The sequence below is a fragment of the Myotis yumanensis genome, unplaced genomic scaffold, assembly GCF_028538775.1.
Source record: "Myotis yumanensis isolate MYYU_CA2020_CCGP unplaced genomic scaffold, mMyoYum1.0.hap1 SCAF_21, whole genome shotgun sequence".
Taxonomy (NCBI): domain Eukaryota; kingdom Metazoa; phylum Chordata; class Mammalia; order Chiroptera; family Vespertilionidae; genus Myotis; species Myotis yumanensis.
The window spans coordinates 17,077,850-17,098,440 of record NW_027223772.1 but is presented as its reverse complement, the minus strand read 5'-3'; the positions used below and the strand labels follow the sequence as shown (position 1 = coordinate 17,098,440).

Below are 20,591 nucleotides of genomic sequence, written 5' to 3'. Positions count from 1 at the left end.
TTCTTGGGATATATTCCTAGAAGTGGGATCACAGGGTCAAATGGGAGTTCCATTTCCAGTTTTTTGAGGAAACTCCATACTGTCTTCCATAGTGGCTGCACCAGTCTGCATTCCCACCAGCAGTGCACAAGTGTTCCTTTTTCTCCACATCCTCTCCAGCACTTGTTGTTTGTTGATTTGTTGATGATAGCCATTCTGACAGGTGTGAGATGGTACCTCATTGTTGTTTTGATTTGCATCTCTCGGATGATTAGTGACTTTGAGCATGTTTTCATATGTCTCTTGGCTTTCTGAATGTCCTCTTTTGAAAGGTGTCTATTTAGATCCTTTGCCCATTTTTTGATTGGATTGTTTATCTTCTTTTTGTTAAGTTGTATGAGTTCCCTATAAATTTTGGAGATTAGGCCCTTATCAGATATGACGTTGGCAAATATGTTTTCCCTATTTTTTATTTTTTTAATATATAGATTTGAGAGAGAGAGAGGAAGGGAAAGAGAAAAACATTGATTTGTTGTTCCACCCATCCATGCATTTGTTCATTGCTTCTTGTATAGGCCCTGACCGGAGATCGAACCCGCAACCTTGATGTATCAGAGCAATGCTCTAACCAACTGAGCTACCAGCCAAGGCCCCTTCTGGTGGACATTGAGGTTGTTTCTGATCTTTTGCTATTGCCAACTACTGCAGTGATAACCTCTTATGTATAATTCACAGTGCACGTGTGCAGCAAGTTATCTATAGCATAAATTCTTAACACATTGCAGACAGATCACGAGAATTCTCATGTTTTCATATTACACAGTGTTTTACAAAGTATCATACTTTAAAAAGATATTAGCTTGTAAGAACATGTAATCAATAACTTCAAAATGCAATGGGTATTTAATACATTGTTTGCAGGTAGTTTTTATCGCACTCTAGCAGGTGGCTCTACTTCTTACAGTCAAAGTAAAACATATAAATACGTTTCCCACATACAATGTGTTAATTTTAAAGCCTGCCTTTAACATTTCTGTAAAACTAGAGGCCCCGTGCACGAAATTCATGCACGGGCGGGGGGGGGGGGGGGGGGAGTCCCTCAGTCCGGCCTGCACCCTCTCCAATCCGGGACCCCTCTGGGGATGTCCGACTGCCTCTCACAATCTGGGACCACTGGCTCCTAACCGCTCGCCTGCCTGCCTGCCTGATCGCCCCTAACCACCTCTGCCTCATCCCACACCCAGGACCCAGGATTCCCTCCTTCGGCCCGTTGCAGGCACCCGCGACCCGGGCTTCCCTCCCTCTGGCCAGCTGCAGGCACCCAGGATTCAGGCAGGCTTTACCTGGGCCAACTTTAGCCACAGGTGCCCAGGACCGTGGGGCAGGCAGCTTGTCCCTCTCCTGGGCAGCAGGTTGGCTGGTTCCCATTCCTCTCTCGCGAGCTCATTTGTGCCTGGCTGGTTCCCATTCCTCTCTCTCCAGTGTTAAGTGTCTGAGCAGTTCTGGCACGAGGGTGTGAGAGTGTGATAACCATTTGCATATTAGCTCTTTATTATATAGGATGTTTTTTGTACTCATTCAATACAAAACTTATCTGGCCACTGGGTAAAGCTAGCAATAAAACTACTGATCTGCAGTGTGTAAGGGTGGAAGTGCTGGGCCAAGGAGGTGTTATGGCATGTGTAATTTTGATAGATTCCTCCACATTGTTCAATAGGTACAGATAAGTAACTTCATTCTTACAGGCAGTATATATGAATACCTGTTTCCTCATAGTCTTGCCAACAGTGTTTTATCAGACTTTTTGATACCAATATGACAGGTGTGAAATGGTGACCCAGTGTCGGTTTCCTCCTCAACTTTTATTTACAACTACTGCACAGGGTAGTGCTGAGTCCTGTGTTCCCATCACCCCACGTCCCCAATGGGTTGCATAACTACAGTCTGTTACCAAACCAGGAAATTGACATGGCATATTGATTAACCAATCTACAGACCTGATGTGGGTTTCATCAGTTTGCAGGTACTTGCTTTTTTGTTGGGCGGGGGGAGGAGCTAGTAATACCTGTGTACAGTCGGCGACATTTTGTCGCATGTGTAGATTCACATAATCACCTCCATGTTTGGGACTCAGAGTTGTGCCATCCCCACAGAGGGACTTGCTCTTGCTCCCCCTCTGTAGTCAGTCACCCTCCCCTCCCCTCACTGAAATAGTAGCCCATTGTAGTCTGGGATTTTTTCCCCACAATGTAGTTTTAATTTGTATTCTTTTATTACAAGTGAGATTGAGTATCTTTCTATATGTTTAGGAATCATTTGTGTTTCTTTTTCTGTCAGTTCCTTTATACATTATTTTTCTCCTTTTTTTGCTCCCCTTTAGGAAGTACTTTCTTTAGGAAAATGAATCCTTTGTGATACAAGATGAAAACCCAGCATCCTCTGTTGGCTCTGCCTTTCCATAATGGCTGAACACATTTGAAAGCATATTTTTCCTGGCTAATGAGTTTGATTTCTTGATATTTGCAGATACAACAATAACTCTTGCCATAGTAGTGGACAAGTTGTCACCTCGACTGGCTCAGCTGAAGGTTCTGCACAAAGTCTTTAGCACTGGGATAGCAGAAGTCCCACCAGACACTCGGAATGTCGTGCGGGCATCTCACCTGCTTAACACCCTGTACAAGGCCATTCTTGAATATGACGATGTTGGAGAAGCCTCTGAGCAAACCGTATGTGGGCCCTCATCTAGTCTAAAGTGTGTGGCTCTATTCTGCCCAGCTAAGGGAGTGGTGCACAGCTGTCATAGCTTTTGTAAAAACAGTGCTTAAGTCATGCTGTGCCAGACACTTGTGCAGGGTTTTTAAATTAGCTTCTAAGTTATAATTGCCATGATCACCAAAAGGATGAGGAAAGGACAAAGCAAAACATAAAACAAGATGTGAAAAATACCTAGCTAAATTACATAGATATTTGCAATAACCATTTTTTTTAAATCTTTATTGTTGAAAGTATTACATGTCCCCTTTTTTCCCTCATTGACCCCACCAGCCCACCCCTGCCCCTCACCCTAGGCCTTCACTACCCTATTGTCTATGTTAATGGGCCATGCATATATGCATACAAGGTCCTTGGTTGATTACCTCCCACTCACCCAGCCCCCCCACCTTACCTCTAAGATTCCTCAGTCTGTTCCATGCTTCCATGTCTCTAGATCCACTCCATTCATCACTTTGTTTATTACATTCCACATGTGAGTGACATCATGTGATAATTGTCTTTCTCTGACTGACCTATTTCGCTTAGCATAATACTCTCCAGGTGCCTCCATGCTGTCTCAAAAGATAAGAGATCCTTCTTTTTTACTGCTGCATAGTATCCCATGGTATAAGTGTACTACAGCTTTTTTATCCACTCATCTCCTGATGGGCACTTGGGCTGTTTCCAGATCTTCGCTATTGTAAATTGTGTTGCTATGAACATAGGGGTGCATACATTCTTTCTGATTGGTGTTTTGGGTTTCTTAGGATATATTTCTAAAAGTAAGATCACTGGGCCAAATGGCAGTTCCATATTTAATTTTTTGAGGAAACTCCACACTGTTTTCCATAATGGCTGCACCAGTCTGCATTCCCACCAGCAGTGCACTAGGGTTCCCTTTTCTCCACATCCTCACCAGCACGTGTCATTTGTTGATTTGTTGAAGATAGCCATTCTGACAGGAGTGAGGTGATACCTCATTGTCGTTTTAATTTACATCTCTCTGATGATCAGTGACTTTGAGCATGTTTTCATATGTCTCTTGGCCATCTGTATGTCCACTTTGGAGAGGTGTCTATTTAGATCCTTTGCCCATTTTTTTATTGTTTGTCTTCCTTTTGTTAAGTTGTGAGTTCCTTATATATTTTGGATATTAATCCTTTATCAACTATATCATCGCCAAATATGTTCTCCCATACAGTGGGCTCTTTTCATTTTGTTGATGGTTTCTTTTGCTGTGCAGAAGCTTTTTATTTTCATGTAGTCCCATTTGTTTATTTTCTCCTTAGTTTCTTTTGTCCTAGGAGATGTATTAATAAACATATTGCTACAAGAGATGTCTGAGATTTGGCTGCCTATGGTTTCTTTTGGGATTTTTATTGTTTCACTACATACATTTAAGTCCTGTATCCATTTTGAGTTTATTCTTGTGTATGGTGTAAGTTGGTGCTCTAGTTTCATTTTTTTGCATCTATATTTTCAATTTTCCCAACACCATTTATTGAAAAGACTGTCTTGACGCCATTGTACGCTCTTGCCTCCTTTTTCAAATATTGAGCCTAATGACTTGGGTCAATTTCTGGGGTCTCTGTTCTATTCCATTGATCTGTATGCCTTTTCTTGTGTCAGTACCAGGCTCTTTGGAACACAGTAGCTTTAGAGCAGCGGTTCTCAACCTGTGGGTCTCGACCCCTTTGGGGGTCAAACAACCCTTTCACAGGGGTCACCTAAGACCATCAGAAAACACATATGTAATTACATATTGTTTTTGTGATTAATCACTATGCTTTAATCATGTTCAATTTGTAACAATGAAAATACATCCTGCATATCAGATATTTACATTACAATTCATAACAGTAGCAAAATTACAGTTATGAAGTAGCAACGAAAATAATTTTATGGTTGGGGGCCACCACAACATGAGGAACTGTATTAAAGGGTCGCGGCATTAGGAAGGTTGAGAACCACTGCTTTAGAGTAAACTTGAAATCTGGTGTTGTGATTCCTCCAACTTTGTTCTTCTTTCTGAAGATTGCTGCAGCTATTTGAGATCTTTTTTAGTTTCATATAAATGTTTGAAGTGTTTATTCTAGATCTGTGAAATATGCTGTTGTTATTTTAATAGGGATTGCGTTGAATTTGTAGATTACCGTGTATAGTATGGACATTTTAATGTTAATTCTACCAATCCATGAACACAGTATATTCTTCCACTTGTTTATATCTTCTCTGTCTCTTTTTTCAATATACTGTAGATTTCTGAGTATAAGTCTTTTACCTCCTTGGTTAAGTTTATTCCTAAGTGCCTTAATTTTTTTTGTTGCAATGGTAAATGGGATTGTTTGTTTAGTTTCTCTTTCTGGAAATTCATTATTGGTGTATAGAAAAGCCATAGACTTTTGGGGTGTTGGTTTTGTATCCTGCTACATTGCCAAATTCATTTATTAAATGTAGTAGTTTTTTGGTGGAGTCTTTAGGGTTTTCTATGTCCAGTATCATATCATGAGATTTTCACTTCTTCCTTTCCAATTTGGATGCCTTTATTTCTTCTTCTTGTCTGATCATTGTGGCTAGGACTTCCAGTGCTATGTTGAATAAGAGTGGTGAAAGTGGGTATCCCTGGAATAAATGCCACTTGGTCATGGTGTATGATCTTTCTAATGTAATGCTGGATCCAATTTGCTAACATTTTGTTGAGGATTTTAGCATCTAGGTTTATCAGGGATATTGGCCTGTAATTCTCTTCCTTTATAGTGTTTTTATCTGGTTTTGGCATTAGGATAATGCTGGCCTCATAAAAAGTGTTTGGAAGTGTTCCTTCCTCTTGGATTTTCTGAAATAGTTTGAGGACGATAGTTATTAGATCTTCTTTGAATGTTTGGTAAAACTCCCCTGTGAAGCATCCAGACTTAAATTGTTTGCTGGGGGTTTTTTCATTACTGCTTCTATTTCCTCAGTTGTTATTGGCCTATTCAGGTTTTCTGATTCTTCCCGATTCGGTTTTAGGAGATTGTATTTTTCTAGGAATTTCTCCATTTCATCCACATTGTCCAGCTTGTTGGCATTTAGTTGTTCATAGTGTTTGCTTATAATTATTTGTATTTCTTTGGTATCAGTGTTTACTTTACTACTTTCGTTTCTGATTTTATTTATTTGAGTCCTTGCTCTTTGTTTCTTGATGAGTCTGCTAACAGTTCATCAATCTTCGTTATCTTTTCAAAGAACCAGCTCTTTTTTTCATTTATTTTATTTTTTTTTTTTTTAGTCTCTATATAATTTACTTCTGCTCTAATATTTATTATATCCTTCCTCCTACTTACTCTGGGCTATTATTGTTCTCTTTATAATTCTTTAAGTTGTAGGGTAAATAGTTCATTATTAATATTTCTTGTTTTTTGAGGTATGCTTGTAGTGCTATGAACTTCCCTCTCAGGACTGCTTTTTCTGTGTCCCAGAGGTTTTTGTTTGTTGTGTGTTCCCAGGAAGTTTTTTATTTCTTTGCTGATCTCATTGGCAACCCATTCATTGTTTAATAACATGCTATTTACCCTCCATGTGTTTGAATGTTTGGGGGTGTTTTTACTGTAATTGATTTCTAATTTCATTCCACTGTGATCTGAGAAGATGTTTGATATGATTTTAATCTTCTTGAACTTGTAGAGACTTGTTTTGGGTCCTAACATGTAGTCTATCTTTGTGAATGATCCATGTGCACTCGAGAAGAATGTATATTCTGCTGCTTTGGGATGAAATGTTCTATAAATGTCAGTTAAATCCTCCTGATCCAGTGTGTCCTTTAGCGTCACTGTTTGCTTGTTAATTTTTTGTCTGGAAGATCTATCCAGTGAAGTCAGTGGGATGTTAAAGTCCCCTACTATGACTGTATTGTTGTCAGTCTCTTCCTTAAAGTCCTCTAAAAGTTTTTTTTATGTATTTTGGTGCTTATATATTGAGTGCATATATGTTTACCAAGGTTATATCCTCCTGTTGGATCAATCCCCTTAGTATCATGTAGTGACCTTTGTTGTCTCTTGTGATGGCCTTCATTTTGAGTTTATTTTTTCAGATATGAGTATTGCTACCCCCGCTTTTTTTTGTTGTTTCCATTTGCATGAAAAATTTTTTCTATTCCTTCACTCTTGTCCTGTGTCAGTCTTTTGTTCTGAGGTGGGCCTCTTGTAGACAGCATATAGTTGAGTCATGTTTTTTTATCCATGTTTTTCAGATACCCAATGTCTTTTGTTTGGAGCACTTAATTCATTTACATTTAAGGTTATCATGATAGATACTTATTTATTGCCATTTAAATTCTGTATGCCTAGGTTTCTATTTCTTCTTCTCATAGCAGTCTCTTTAGCATTTCTTGTAATGCTGTCTTGGTGGTGATGAACTCCTTTAGCTTTTTTTTGTCTGGGAAGCTCTTTATTTCACCATTTATTTTGAGTGATAGACTTGATGAATGTAGTAATCTTGGTTTCAGATCCTTGCTTTCCATTACCTTTAGTACTTCATGCAATTTTCTTTTGGCCTATAGAGTTTCTGAAGAGAAATCAGCTGACAGCCTTATACGGCAGCTCCTTTGTAGGTATCAAATTGCTTTTCTCTTGCTGCCTTTAAAGTTCTCTCTTTGTCTTTAATTTGGCATCTTCATTGTGTTGTGTCTGGGCATGGTCCTGTTTGGGTTCTTTTTTCTTGGGATTCTCTGTGCCTCCTGAGCTTGTGTGACTTTTTCCTTTACCAAGCTAGTGAAGTTTTCTGCCATTATTTCTTCAAACATATTATCTGTACCTTGCTCCCTTTCTTTCCCTTCTGGCACACCTATCATGCGAATATTGTTGCATTTCATGTTGTCCCACAGCTCCCTTAAGCTGTCCCCCTGTATTTTGTTTTTTCTCTTTTTGGTTCTCTGATTGAGTGATTTTTTTTTCTTTCCTGTCTTCTAAGTCACTGATCTGATACTCAGCTTTTGCTAATCTGCTGTGTATTCTTTCCAATGTCTTCTATGTCATACTTTATTTACACTTGTTCTTTTTTTCATAATTACTATCTTTTCTCATGCTGTTGAGAATCTTTGCCATTATTCTGAACTCTGTATCAGATAAGTTTCTTATCTACATCTCATTTATCTCTCCTTCTGGAGAATTCTCTTATTCTTTCATTTGGGGGTTGTTTTTCTGACCCCCTAGTTTGGCTGCCTGTTAAGGTTTGTGACTACGTATGAGGAACATCTGCTACTCCTCTACACCTCTGTCTCTTGTGCAGGACAGTGTCAGATGCTATTTCTGACTAGTTAGATTAGACAAAGATGCAAAGCCTCCATAGACTCTCCTCTCTCTGCAGACTAATTGAGTTCAGTCTTGAGTAGCCCTCAGTTAGTCGTCCAGAGGTGGGGCGAGAGGTTTCCCAACAGGGTGGGGCAGTTGCTTCTGCCTGGAGACTTATTGTTATTCTCAGTCTCATAATGGACCTCATAAACTCCACACATGGGGCATGGTGTTTTCCAATAGTGTGGATCAGCTGTCTTCCCTCCAAGCAAAACTGCCCGAATAGCAAAGGTTTGCTGCGAACGATGTCCTCTGCAGCATGAGGAAATGACCTAGCCTCACCCCATAACAAAGAAACAGAATTTCCGGAGGATGAGGCCCAGAAATCAGGATTTTAAAAAGATTCCCAGGTGATTCTAATGTGCAGCCAAGGTTGAGAACCACTGATCTACACTGAGTGGCCAGATTATTATGTCCACCTGACGTTTGTAGGCAAATTAGCCGAACACTGCATCGTATGGGATATGGAAGCCAAAGGCCTGTTCGAACACCTTTGCTGTCTGCAGTTACCAAGATAAAACATCTCCAATTCACACAGGAACACAAGGATTGGACAGTCGAGCCTTGGAAAAAAGTCATGTGGTCCGATGAATCACATTTCCAGTTGCATCATGCAGATGGCAGAGTGAGAATTTGGTGGAAACAGCATGAAAGCATGCACCCCGCATGCATGAGTACAACCCTTCAAGCTGGTGGGGCAGTGTTATGGTTTGGGGCATGTTTCCCTGGCATGATTTGGGCCCTTTAATTCGTGTGGAACAACGTCTGAATAGCACAACATACCTAAGTATCGTTGCTGATCAAGTTCATCCTATCATGTTGATGGCGTATCCCAATGGAGATGGCTTCTTCCAACAAGACAATGCACCATGCCACGGTGCTCGTATTGTGCAGGAGTGGTTTCAAGAACATGAGGGAGACTTTACCTTGCTTAGGTGGCCCCCACAATCACCAGATCTCAAGCCAATTGAGCATTAGTGGGATGAAGTTAAAAGAGCCATCAGGCATGGTGTCAGATTCCTCACATCACCTTTCAACATCTTGTGGAGTCAATGCAAAGAAGAATCACCGCAGTATTGAAGGCAAAAGTTGGCCCAACGAAGTACTGATGGGGTGGTCATAATAATCTGGCCACTCAGTGTATTAACCCGGCGGTCTTAGTTCACTTCCCGTTCAGAGTACTTGCCTGTGTTCTGGGCTCAATCCCTAGTCAGGGGCATGCAAGAAGCAGCCAATCAATGGTTCTTTCTCATCATGATGTTTCTGTTTCTCCCTCTTCCTTCCTCTCTGAAATTATATTTTAAAAAATATATTTTAAAAAAATGCAAATCTATGATATCAGGCACCTAGAGCAGTCAGATTCATAGAAACAGAAAGTAGGATGGTGGTACATATTTTAGGTATATTTCCTAGTTTGTTAGTGTACTGTTTTCTCAACATTTTTGTGCTGCAGTTTAGTCCAAAGGCAGTTAATTTCTTTCTGCTATGCAATTTTTTTGTATAATAGAATGAAATCCTTTCCTCATTCTTAATGGCCATCTTGCTAATTGCACCATTTAGGTAGGGAAACTGTATCCCTATTGTCCCTGGGTAACCATCACTCTCAGGAGGGCCCTGGTATAAACTAGAGATATGTGCTCATCTCACATGTAGGTGAGTTTTTTTGGTCAGGATCTTATAACATGTTTTTAATTTTTAATTTTTTGTTTCAAACAATAGAAATCTGGTAATTTTTTTAAAAGGTGTTTCAGAAATGTTTGCAACTCATTTCATGCAGAGATGAGAGTGCTGTAAGTGTGGGCTGTGCACGCTGTCTCCACAGGTCTCACTGCTTTTCTCTCTCTGGGTGGAAACCGTGAGGCCATACCTGCAGATTGTGGACGAGTGGATTGTGCACGGCCACCTATGCGACTGCGCCCGGGAATTCATCATCCAGAGGTGACTGGGGCAATCACAGGTTCATGGGTATAGGCGTCATCTTTTGTCTTGTGTTAGAATCACCTGCGTCCATTCGAGTAGAAGACATTGAGTTCCAGCCCCAAAGTATATTTTTCCAAGTTTATGTCAGTTCACAGCTTTTCTTTGCAAATCACATTTTTGAGTGATAGTGTGTTCATGAAGGGACTGGGCTGGTAAAACGCACACTGCTTTTCATACAATGAGTTCAGGTAATAACCAATAGGCTTCAGTCATTCCAATATAAGTCATCAGTAAGACAAAAGTATGACAATATTACAGAATTGGCCTCTAATATATTTATTTCTCCAAATTAGCTACCCCGCAATTAATTGTTTTTTCCAAATAGAATCTGCCATGTGGAACTGTCCGCATCTCAACTCTGAAGTTGTGCACTGTTTAGGTTTGATTGACAGCTGTCCATGTACCTGGGCAAACACGGCAGCTGTGATTCCGCAGAGTTCTGGAATGGTGGCCCTGTTTCCAGTGCTAGATAAAGGAGCCAGCCTTTCCTCAAGTCAATCTCGTGTCCCTTCTATCCTGTTTCATCTTTCTTGACAATTTTTGTAAAAATGGTATTCTGACTATTCTTAGATGGTGATGAGTATCTATCATTTCATTATTAAAAGCAGTCCAGCCCTAGCCGGTTTGGCTCAGTAGATAGAGCATTGGCCTGCAGACTGAAGAGTCCTGGGCTCGATTCCAGTTAAGGGCCCGTACCTCCATTGCAGGCTTCCAGCTCTGGTCTGAGGTCCTGCAGGAGGCAACCAATTGATGTGTCTCTCTCACATGAGTGTATCTCTCTGTCTCTCCTACATCAGTGTTTCTCTCTGTCTCTCCCCTCTCCCTTCCATTTTCTCTAAAAATCAGTGGAAAACATATCCTTGGGCGAGTATTTAAAAATATCAAAAACAGTCCAGTTAAGAATCTATGTGGGGAAAAAGATGAGGAATCTGAAGATTACCCTCAGAGGAGATGAACAAATTCATCATAGTTTAATTCCAATTCAAGAAACTTTCTACTTAGTTAGATTTTACCTCAGTTTTTCAGTGTATTTATCCACTTTTCCATGTTAAACTGAAGTCAGATAAAATATCCCGTTATTCATGGACATTGCTTCGTTTTAGCAGTAATTGCTGTTACTATGTTTTGGAATGTCTGGATGATATGACTAAGCTAGAACACATATACTGTTGTTTTGGGGCGGGGAATTAACATTTAAATTATTTTGAATCTCTATAGAAACAAAAATGTTCCAGTAAATCACAGAGACTTTTGGTATGCGACGTACACGCTGTACAGTATATCAGAAAAGACAGAAAATGAAGAAAAAATGAGTGATAATGCCAGTGCAAGTTCTGGCAGTGACCAGGGGCCCTCCAGCCGACAGCACACCATGGTGTCCTTCCTTAGACCCGTCCTGAAGCAGATCATCATGGCTGGCAAGTCCATGCAGCTGCTCAAACACCTGCAGGTTGGGGACAGCACCATGTGCCAGGCCACGGCCAGAGGTGGGACCCTTTCCTTGTGCCTCTCCCATAGCATCGTGGTGATTGCTTTCTTGACTCTTGTCATCTGAGATACATAATGGTGTAGTTTGAAAATCATCAAAGACTTCTAGTTACATGGACATTTTCACCATGATCAAGTGAATGGATTATGCTACTCCTGATTGAAAAAGTTTGTCCTCATTGGGAATTTTTTTGTTGTTTTTAAATCTCTATTCTTGAGAGTATTACAGATGTCCCTGTTTTTACCCCCATTGCCCCACTCCACCCGGTTCCCACCCTACCCCAGGTCTTCACCACACTACTGTCTGTCCATAGGTAAGATCTTTGATTAATCTCTTCCCACGCCCCCATTCCCTCTGAGATTTGTCAGTCTGTTCCATGATTCCATGCCTGTGATTCTTTTTTTTTTTTTTTTTAATATTCTATTGATTTTTTACAGAGAGGAAGGGAGAGGGATAGAGAGTCAGAGACATCGATGAGAGAGAAACATCAATCAGCTGCCTCCTGCACACTCCCCACTGGGGACGTGCCCGCAACCAAGGCACATGCCTCTGACCGGAATCGAACCTGGGACCCTTGAGTCCGCAGGCCGAAGCTTTATCCACTGAGCCAAACTGGTTAGGGACCTGTGATTCTTTTTTATTCACCAGTTTATTTTGTTCCTTAGATTTCTTGTTCATTTATTTTTATTTTTAGATTCAATTGTTGATAGATATGTATTTGTTGCCATTTTATTGTTCATATTTTTAATCTCTTCCTCCTCCTCTTCCTCTTCTTTTTTTTAAAATTTATTTGTATTGCTTTCAGAGAGGAAGGGAGAGGGATAGAGAGATAGAAACATCAATGATGAGAGAGAATCATTGATCAGCTGCCTCCTGCACTCCCCCGTCACTGGGGTTCGAGCCCACAACCCAGGCATATACCCTGACCAGGAATCAAGCCGTGACCTCCTAGTTCATAGGTCAACACTCAACCACTGAGCCATGCTGGCTGGGCTTATTCTTCCTCTTCTTAAGGAATATTTTTGGAAGGAACCAAGATGGCAGCACAGGTAAATGCCTGTACTTGCTGCCTCCCACAATCACATAAAAATTACAACTAAAATACAAAACAACTATCATCCAGAACCTTGGGAAAGCTGGCTGAGCGGAAGTACTACAACTAGAGAGGTAAAGAAGAAAGCACACTGAGACTGGTAGGAGGTGCGGAGGCCCGGAACAGGCTGGTTCGGCACCCAGGTGTGCTGCTTTTTTAATCAGGAGGGAGATCACCTCGGTGAAGGCTGCCCAGAGGAGCGAGCGGTCCCAGCCCACACCAGACCCCCAGCCCAGGGTTCCAGAGCTGGGGAAAGAAGTCCCTACGGGCAGTAAGAACTACGGACTGTAAAAACCAGTGCGGATTGGGGCTGAGTGACACACAGGCTGCTGGAGACCCAGCTGCTCCTCTTAAAAGGCCAGCACCTCAAACTGAATTTACAAGCTCCCACTTCCTCTGAGCTCCAGTGCTGGGTGAGGCTCTGGGGGACCGATGAACTCCTTTAACCTTTTCTTGTTTGTGAAGCAATTTATTTGATCCTCAATTCTAAATGAGAGCTTTGCTTGGTAGAGTAATCTTGGTTGTAGGTCCTCACTGTTCATCACTTTGAATATATCTTGCCACTTCCTCTGGCCAGCAAAGTTTCTGTTGAAAAATCAGCTGACAGTGTTATGGGAGCTCCCTTGTAGGAAACTAACTGCTTTTCTCTTGCTGCTTTTAAGATTCTCTCTGTCTTTAATCCTTGGCATTTTAATTATAATGTGTCTTGGTGTGGGCCTCTTTGGGTTCCTCTTGTTTGGGACTCTGTGCTTCCTGGACTTGTATATATTTTTTTTCACCAGGAAGGGGAAGTTTTCTGTCATTATTTCTTCAAATAGGTTTTCAATATCTTGCTTTCTCTCATCTTCTTCTGGCACCCCCATGTGAATGTTGGTACGCTTGAAGTTGTCCCACAGGCTCTTTAACACTATCTTCATACTTTTGGATTCTTTCTTCTTTTTGCTCTTTTGATTGGGAGTTTTTTGCTTTCTCACATTCCAAATCGTTTATTTAATTCTTGAAATCTTCTACTCTACTGTTGAATTCCTGTAAATTATTCTTTATTTCAGTTAATGTATGCTTCATTTCTAATGGGTCCTTTTTCATGTCTTTGATATTCTCACTAAGATCCTTGAAAGTCTCATAAAAATCCTTGACTAACCTTATAACCATGGTTTTGAACTCTGTATCCAGTAGTTTGCTTGCTTTTGTGACATGTTTCTTTGTCTCCGCATTTTGGCTGCTCTCTGTTTATTTCTATGTGTTAGGTAGAGCTGCTATGTCTCCTGGAATTGGTAGAGTGTCCTTGTGTAGTAGGTGTCCTGTGGGGCCCAGTGGCTCAGCCTCCCCAATCACCTGAGCTGGGCACTCTAGGTGGGCACACCCTGTAGTTGAGCCTTGATTGTTGTTGGCATCACTGGGAGGAGTTGACCTCCAGGCCAATAGGCTGTGAGGACCAGCTGCAACTGCAGTGGGAGAGCTGCTGTGTAGGAGGCACCCTTATGGAGCAGGACTTGCTTTAGTGGGGCTTTGCTGTTCACTGAGTCTGCCCCTTGAGTGTATCACTCGTAGATGTGTAGAGTTGTAATCTGCTATGGTATGAAGCTGTCCACTGTAGGGTGCACTGGTTCTGGGGCCTCCAGGGAGGTGCAAAGTCAGCTACTGCCTATGCTCTGCCTAGGACCACCTGGCACGAGCTGCTGAGTGATCTGCAGATGGCTGCTACTTATCTAAGGCTTAGAGGTGCTGAGGAGAGGCCATGCTGTGAAACAAGGCAGGCTGCTGCTAGTGCCAGGCCTGGGCCCTCTTATTGAGAGGTATGGGACATGCTGAGGCCAGCTGCTGCTTGTTCGAAAGATTTTAGCAAAGTGTGAAATCTGAGCCAGGAGAGCCTATTCATTTGGTAAGACCACTGCAACAGCTTGGATTGAGGCTGCAAATTGTATGGGGTGGGATCTCAGGGAGTCACCAGGGTGGGGTGAAGAGTGTGAGCCAGGTTTATGGAGACTCAGATATGACACTTGTCTGCGGGCTCTGTTGGGGGAGGGCTCAGCATAGGAACAATGACAGCACCCCTGTCTAGGAGAATGCTGCCCCCCAGTTCCCACCCTGATGCCAAACAATTCAGTTCCTCCCCATATCTCCTGCACCTTTCCAGCTACTGCCCGAGCGCTGGAGCTCAGAGGCAGCAAGTCAGTGTCAGTTCATGTGCTGAACCTTTAAGAGGAACACCCGTGACACCAGCAGCCTGTGTCACTCAGTCATAGTCCCCAATGGTTTTTACAGCCTGAAGTTACAGGGATGCTCTTCCCAGCTCTGGAACCCTTGGCCGAGGGCTCTGGTGTGGGGCTGGGACACCTTGCTTCTCACATAGACCTCCACAACCAAGATATCCCTCCCGATTAAAAGAATACCACACATGGGTGTCAGACCACTCTGTTCTATGGCTCCGCCCCTCCTACCAGCCTCAGTGTGCTTTCTTCTTTAATCCTCTAGTTGTAGGACTTCCATTTAGCCGGATTTCGGATGGTTCTGAATGATGGTGATTCTGTATTTTAGTTGTAATTTTGATGTGGTTGTGGGAGGCAGCAAGTACTGCATTTACCTACACCAGCATCTTGACCAGAAATCTCATATCTTTTTTTTATGTGCTTTAATAATATTTTCACTTTGTAATATTTCTCTTTTGAATGAATAGTAAAATGTCTTGAGCTTTTCAAGGCCACTGTTAGAAGTGTTTTTTTCCAGTAAAATTAAGACTTCCCTTAGTGTTATTATCAAAGTACTGTACGGTATCATAGTAACTTAACTTTCAAGTATCCTGTTTAGGGGTGTTACCTTGTTCAGAAAAAAATTAGGTTACACTTTAATGTTTCACCATGAATTTTTGCAGTTGTTTGACAGAATGTAAAAATGTTTAGTGGCACTGTATTTTAAAGGTAACGAAACAGGAATAGACCCTCATAATCCAAAGGAAAAATACCAGGCTATATTTAGACAAAGTTACATAATACAGTGGGGCCTTGACTTACGAGTTTAATTCGTTCCGTGATGGAGCTCGTAACTCAAATTACTCGTATGTCAGATCATAAAGTGAACGAGTGAGACACGTGATGCTGGGCTGATGTTGTGGCGTTCACTGTGATGTTCGCTGCGCCAACTAGCGGTGGGGTATCTGAAGCTGGCTCATAACCCGAATTTTAGCTCACAACTCAAAGCAAAAAATCAGCCGAGAGACAGCTCGTATCTCGAAAAACTCGTTAGTTGGGACACTCGTAAGTCAAGGCCCCACTGTAATTCTGAATGCTACTTATACTTATATTATTTACTAGAATATGGCTAATAACATTAAGTAACTTGACATATTTCTTTATGTTTTAGATGCAGGAAGAAAAGACTTATATAGCCTCTTCCTGGAGTCTGTGCAGTCACGCCTTCGACATGGAGAAGAAGCCCATACACAGCCCCTCACTGAGCAGCAGGCAGCCCAGGGGAACCTAATTAGGATGCAGTCCATTGCGGAACGACACCTGGAGCTGGACGATGCTCACGACCCCCTACTGGCAGTCAACTTTGCCAGGTGAAATCCAACTGCAACATCTTTGATGGTTGAAATAGCAGAATCTGTCAGGATTTAGTAATGGTTTATTTCTGCTAGGTGGGGCTTTCCAGCCTTAAAAATAAAAACTTTGTAGCCTCTCCTACCTCATGAATGGAATACAGTATACTGTGTTCACTTATTTCAGGTGTCTCATTTGGCCTCCATGTTGGTGAAAGTCCACAGATTATCACGTGCCCTAGGCCCAAGGGAGTGCTGTCACTGGAACCGGAGATGCTCTAAAAAGTCTGGGTTCTGCCTGGCCGGGTGGCTCAGTTGGTTGAGCATCGTACTGTGCACGAAAAGGTTGCTGGTTCAATTCCCAGTCAGGGCGTGTTTGGAAGGCAACCCATTGATGTTTCTCTCTCACATCAATGCTTCCCCCCCGCCCCCACTCCCTTCCTCTATGCATGTCCTTGGGTGTGGATTTTTTTTAAGTCTGGGTTATGGACGGACATCAGAAATATTGAGTTAGACCTTCCTTATGTGCAGAATGTACCTTGACCCTTTGAAGTATTTAGGGATTAATACCAACACAGTGCCCCTCATCATCTGATGGCCGTCACTCACTACCAGCAACCGAATGGCTACAAGTACTTGATCCTAAAGACAAAAGTGACTTTGAAAAACTGATCCAGGAGAACCAAGATGGCGGCATAGGTAAACACCGGAGACTGCTGCTGCAAACAACCACTTCAAAAATACAACTAAAGGACGGAACAGACATCACCCAGAACCACAGGAATGCTGGCTGAGGAGAGACTCTTCAACTAGAAGGAAAGGGAACAGCAAACCGAGCCTCAGAGGTGGCGCAGTGTGGAAAATACAAAGGTACCGAGGTGCGCTCGCAAAGTGGGCTGGTGGCTGAGGGCCCGGTTGTCGTTTTCAGTCGGGAGGGAGTCTCAGACTCTGGGCTCCAGATCCGGGCGAGTCTCTAGGGACTCAGACTCAGACGGGAGAAGCGGGATTGTCCGGCATCAGTTGGAATCTGAGGGCAGCTTTCTCTCCGAGGTTTGCAGCGGCTGCCGGGGTTCTGAGAAGCAGAGCCTCTGGGAACGGGACTGAGAGCAGCCATAACTGCTCCCTCCGCCCACCCTGTTGATCCCTTGCGACCCGCCCCGCCCAAGCCCTGCGCAGAGCCATTTGCCGGATCGCCTCAGGCAAAGGCTAGATTAGCACCTCCCCAGAGGACAGAAGTTTTCCACACAGCTGATTCTCACAGCCAGTCAGCCTGGTGGTCAAAGCCCTCAGTATTAACTAAAAAAATCAAGGCTTAACTAGAACAAGACTGCGCACAAAGACCGCAAGGGGGTGCACCAAGAAAGCATAAAAAATGCGGAGACAAAAAAACATGACAGAAATGGAGGATATGGAGCTAAAAAACGCAATTTTGAGGGCTTGCAATAAACTTGTGGAGAGCCTCACAAAAACTAATGAGACCCTCGATGCTACGATAAAGAAACTAGAAATTAAGCATACACGGACTGAAATAAAGAATATTATACCCAATAGCAGACCAGAGGAGCACAAGAATCAAGCCAAAGATTTGAAATTCGAAGAAGCAAAAAACACCCAACCAGAAAAGCAAAATGAAAAAAGAATCCAAAAATACGAAGATAGTGTAAGGAGCCTCTGGGACAGCTTCAAGTGCACTAATATCAGAATTATTGAGGTGCCAGAAGATGAGAGACAGCAAGATATTGAAAACCTATTTGAAGAAATAATGGTAGAAAACTTCCCCCACCTGGTGAAAGAAATGGACTTACAGGTCCAAGAAGCGCAGAGAACCCCAAACAAAAGGAATCCAAAGAGGACCACACCAAGACACATCATCATTAAAATGCCAAGAGCAAAAGACAAAGAGAGAATCTTAAAAGCAGCAAGAGAAAGAGACTCAATTACCTACAAGGGAATACCCATACGACTGTCAGCTGATTTCTCAACAGAAACTTTGCAGGCCAGAAGGGAATGGCAAGAAATATTCAAAGTGCTGAATACCAAGAACCTACAACCAAGAGTACTTTATCCAGCAAAGCTATCATTCAGAATTGAAGATCAGATAAAGAGCTTCACAGATAAGGAAAAGCTAAAGGAGTTCATCACCACTAAACCAGTATTATACGAAATGCTGAAAGGTATCCTTTAAGAAGAGGAAGAAGAGCCGAAACCGGTTTGGCTCAGTGGATAGAGCGTCGGCCTGCGGACTGAAAGGTCCCAGGTTCGATTCCGGTCAAGGGCATGTACCTGGGTTGCGGGCACATCCCCAGTGGGAGATGTGCAGGAGGCAGCTGATCGATGTTTCTCTCTCATCGATGTTTCTAACTCTCTATCCCTCTCCCTTCCTCTCTGTGAAAAAATCAATAAAATATATTTAAAAAAAAAAAAAAAAAAAGAAGAGGAAGAAGAAAAAGGTAAAGATACAAATTGTGAACAACAAACATGCATCTATCAACAAGTGAATCTAAGAATCAAGTGAATAAATAATCTGATGTACAGAATGAACTGGTGACTATAAGGAATCAGGGACATAGAAAGGGAGTGGACTGACTATTCTTGGGGGGGAAAGGGGAATGGGAGATGCGGGAAGAGACTGGACAAAAATCATGCACCTATGGATGAGGACAGTGGGTGGGGAGTGAAGGCGCGGAGGGTGGGGCGGGAACTGGGAGGAGGGGAGTTATGGGGGTGGGGGGGAAGAGGAACAAATGTAATCTGAACAATAAAGATTTAATTTTTAAAAAAAAAAAGAAAGTAAAAAAGAAAAAAGAAAAACTGATCCACCCAAAGTATCTTATTTTGTTTTGTTTATCCTCACCCGAGGATATTTTTTCCATTGATTTTTTTTTTTTTTTTTTTTTTAAGAGAGAGTGGAAGGGAGGTGGGGGGTGGGGTGAGAGAGAGAGAAACATGGATGTGAGAAAGACACATCGATTGGTTGCCTCCCACACAAGTCCAGATCAGGGCCGGGGATCGAGCCCACAACTGAGGCACATGCCCTTGACTGGAATTGAACTTGCAACTCTTCAGTCCATGGGCCCACATTCTAACCATTGAGCAACTAGCTAGGGCCACTCAAAGTATATTTTGAGGAAAAAGACTTTCTCTTTCTGTAATAGTTGGTAATTTAAGACTAACAAAATGGTACTCTGGAGTTTAAGAAAATTCTCTTGACAGCTGCTCTTAAAAAGAAGACTCATTTTTTTGTGCGTGTAAAGGTTGTATTTGGAACAGAGTGACTTTCACGAGAAGTTTGCTGGTGGAGATGTATGTATGGATAGATCCTCGGAATCTGTGACGTGCCAGACGTTTGAATTCACCCTGAGATCTTGCCTCTATCCCCATATTGACAAGCAGTATCTAGATTGCTGTGGAAACCTCATGCAAACGCTGAAGAAAGATTACAGGTATAAAGGAGTTCTGTTTTGGAAGTAGTCTGTAGTTTATTGTACTTTAAGAACAGTTGAGGTTATTTTAAAACCTGTATTTCAAGTTAAGCTTTATTAGAGTAGGAAATAGTTATGCAGTAAACAATTTTCTTTTGAAAGAATCAGTTAACCATTAATGTTTTCTTAACTATGTTGTGAAATTTAATTTTTTGTTTCTGAGATGCTATCCCAAAAGAAAAACAGATAAAGCATGTTGCACAAAATGCCCATCACAAAATTTGCTATCAGAGTAAAAAACATGAAATTGCCAGTTCTTTAAATTATGGCATATCTATAAATATGCCATATTCATATCATGTGTGAATTTTGTAAAGTTCATGCAAATAATATTTATACAGAGTATTTAATGACATATTTTGTTCTTAAAACTTAAAAAGCAGGATATCTATAATAATAAAGGCGTAATATGCAAATCGACCAAACAGCCAAACAGCGGAATGACCGTCCGGAGGACCTTCTGGACAAAGCAGGGGCTGTGAGGGCCTACTCTTGCACAAATTTCATGCACCGAGCCTCTAGTGTTATATAATGAGGACTATATATTTTTAATGCATAGAAAAAAGACTAGGAAGAAATACCCCAAATATTAACAGTGGAAATTCACTATGAATAGTAGGATTTGGATTCACTTTTTTTTTTTTTTTTAATCCTCACCGGAGGATATGTTTTCATTGATTTTTTAGAAGATAAGGAGGGGGGACGAGGGAGGGAGAGAGAAAGACAGAGAGAGAGAGAAACATTGATCAGCTGCCTCCTGTATGTGTCCCAACTGGCAATCAAACCTGCACCCTTTCAGTGTATGGGATGATGCCCAACCAACTGAGCCACACCAGCCAGAGCTGTATTCACTATTTTTTATTACACTTTTGTGACTGCCCAGTTTTCTACGTGATGGAAAAATAACTTTCTGATTATTAAAATAAAGCACATACTATTTTTATTA

General features: G+C 41.8%; 1 protein-coding gene across 4 annotated transcripts in view; it reads left to right on the top strand.

Annotated features, from left to right (window-relative positions):
- Positions 1 to 20,591, top strand: part of TUBGCP5 (tubulin gamma complex component 5) — a 124,577-nt gene that overhangs the window by 74,626 nt on the left and 29,360 nt on the right. For 3 of the 4 annotated variants that reach the window (XM_070400803.1, XM_070400802.1, XM_070400801.1), the window contains 5 exons: positions 2,506 to 2,708; positions 9,886 to 10,001; positions 11,262 to 11,530; positions 15,986 to 16,184; positions 19,418 to 19,606. In XM_070400803.1, the coding sequence (XP_070256904.1) occupies positions 2,506 to 2,708; positions 9,886 to 10,001; positions 11,262 to 11,530; positions 15,986 to 16,184; positions 19,418 to 19,606 (976 nt within the window). The remainder of the gene's footprint in view (positions 1 to 2,505; positions 2,709 to 9,885; positions 10,002 to 11,261; positions 11,531 to 15,985; positions 16,185 to 19,417; positions 19,607 to 20,591) is intronic. The other variant, XM_070400804.1, reaches the window with a different exon arrangement.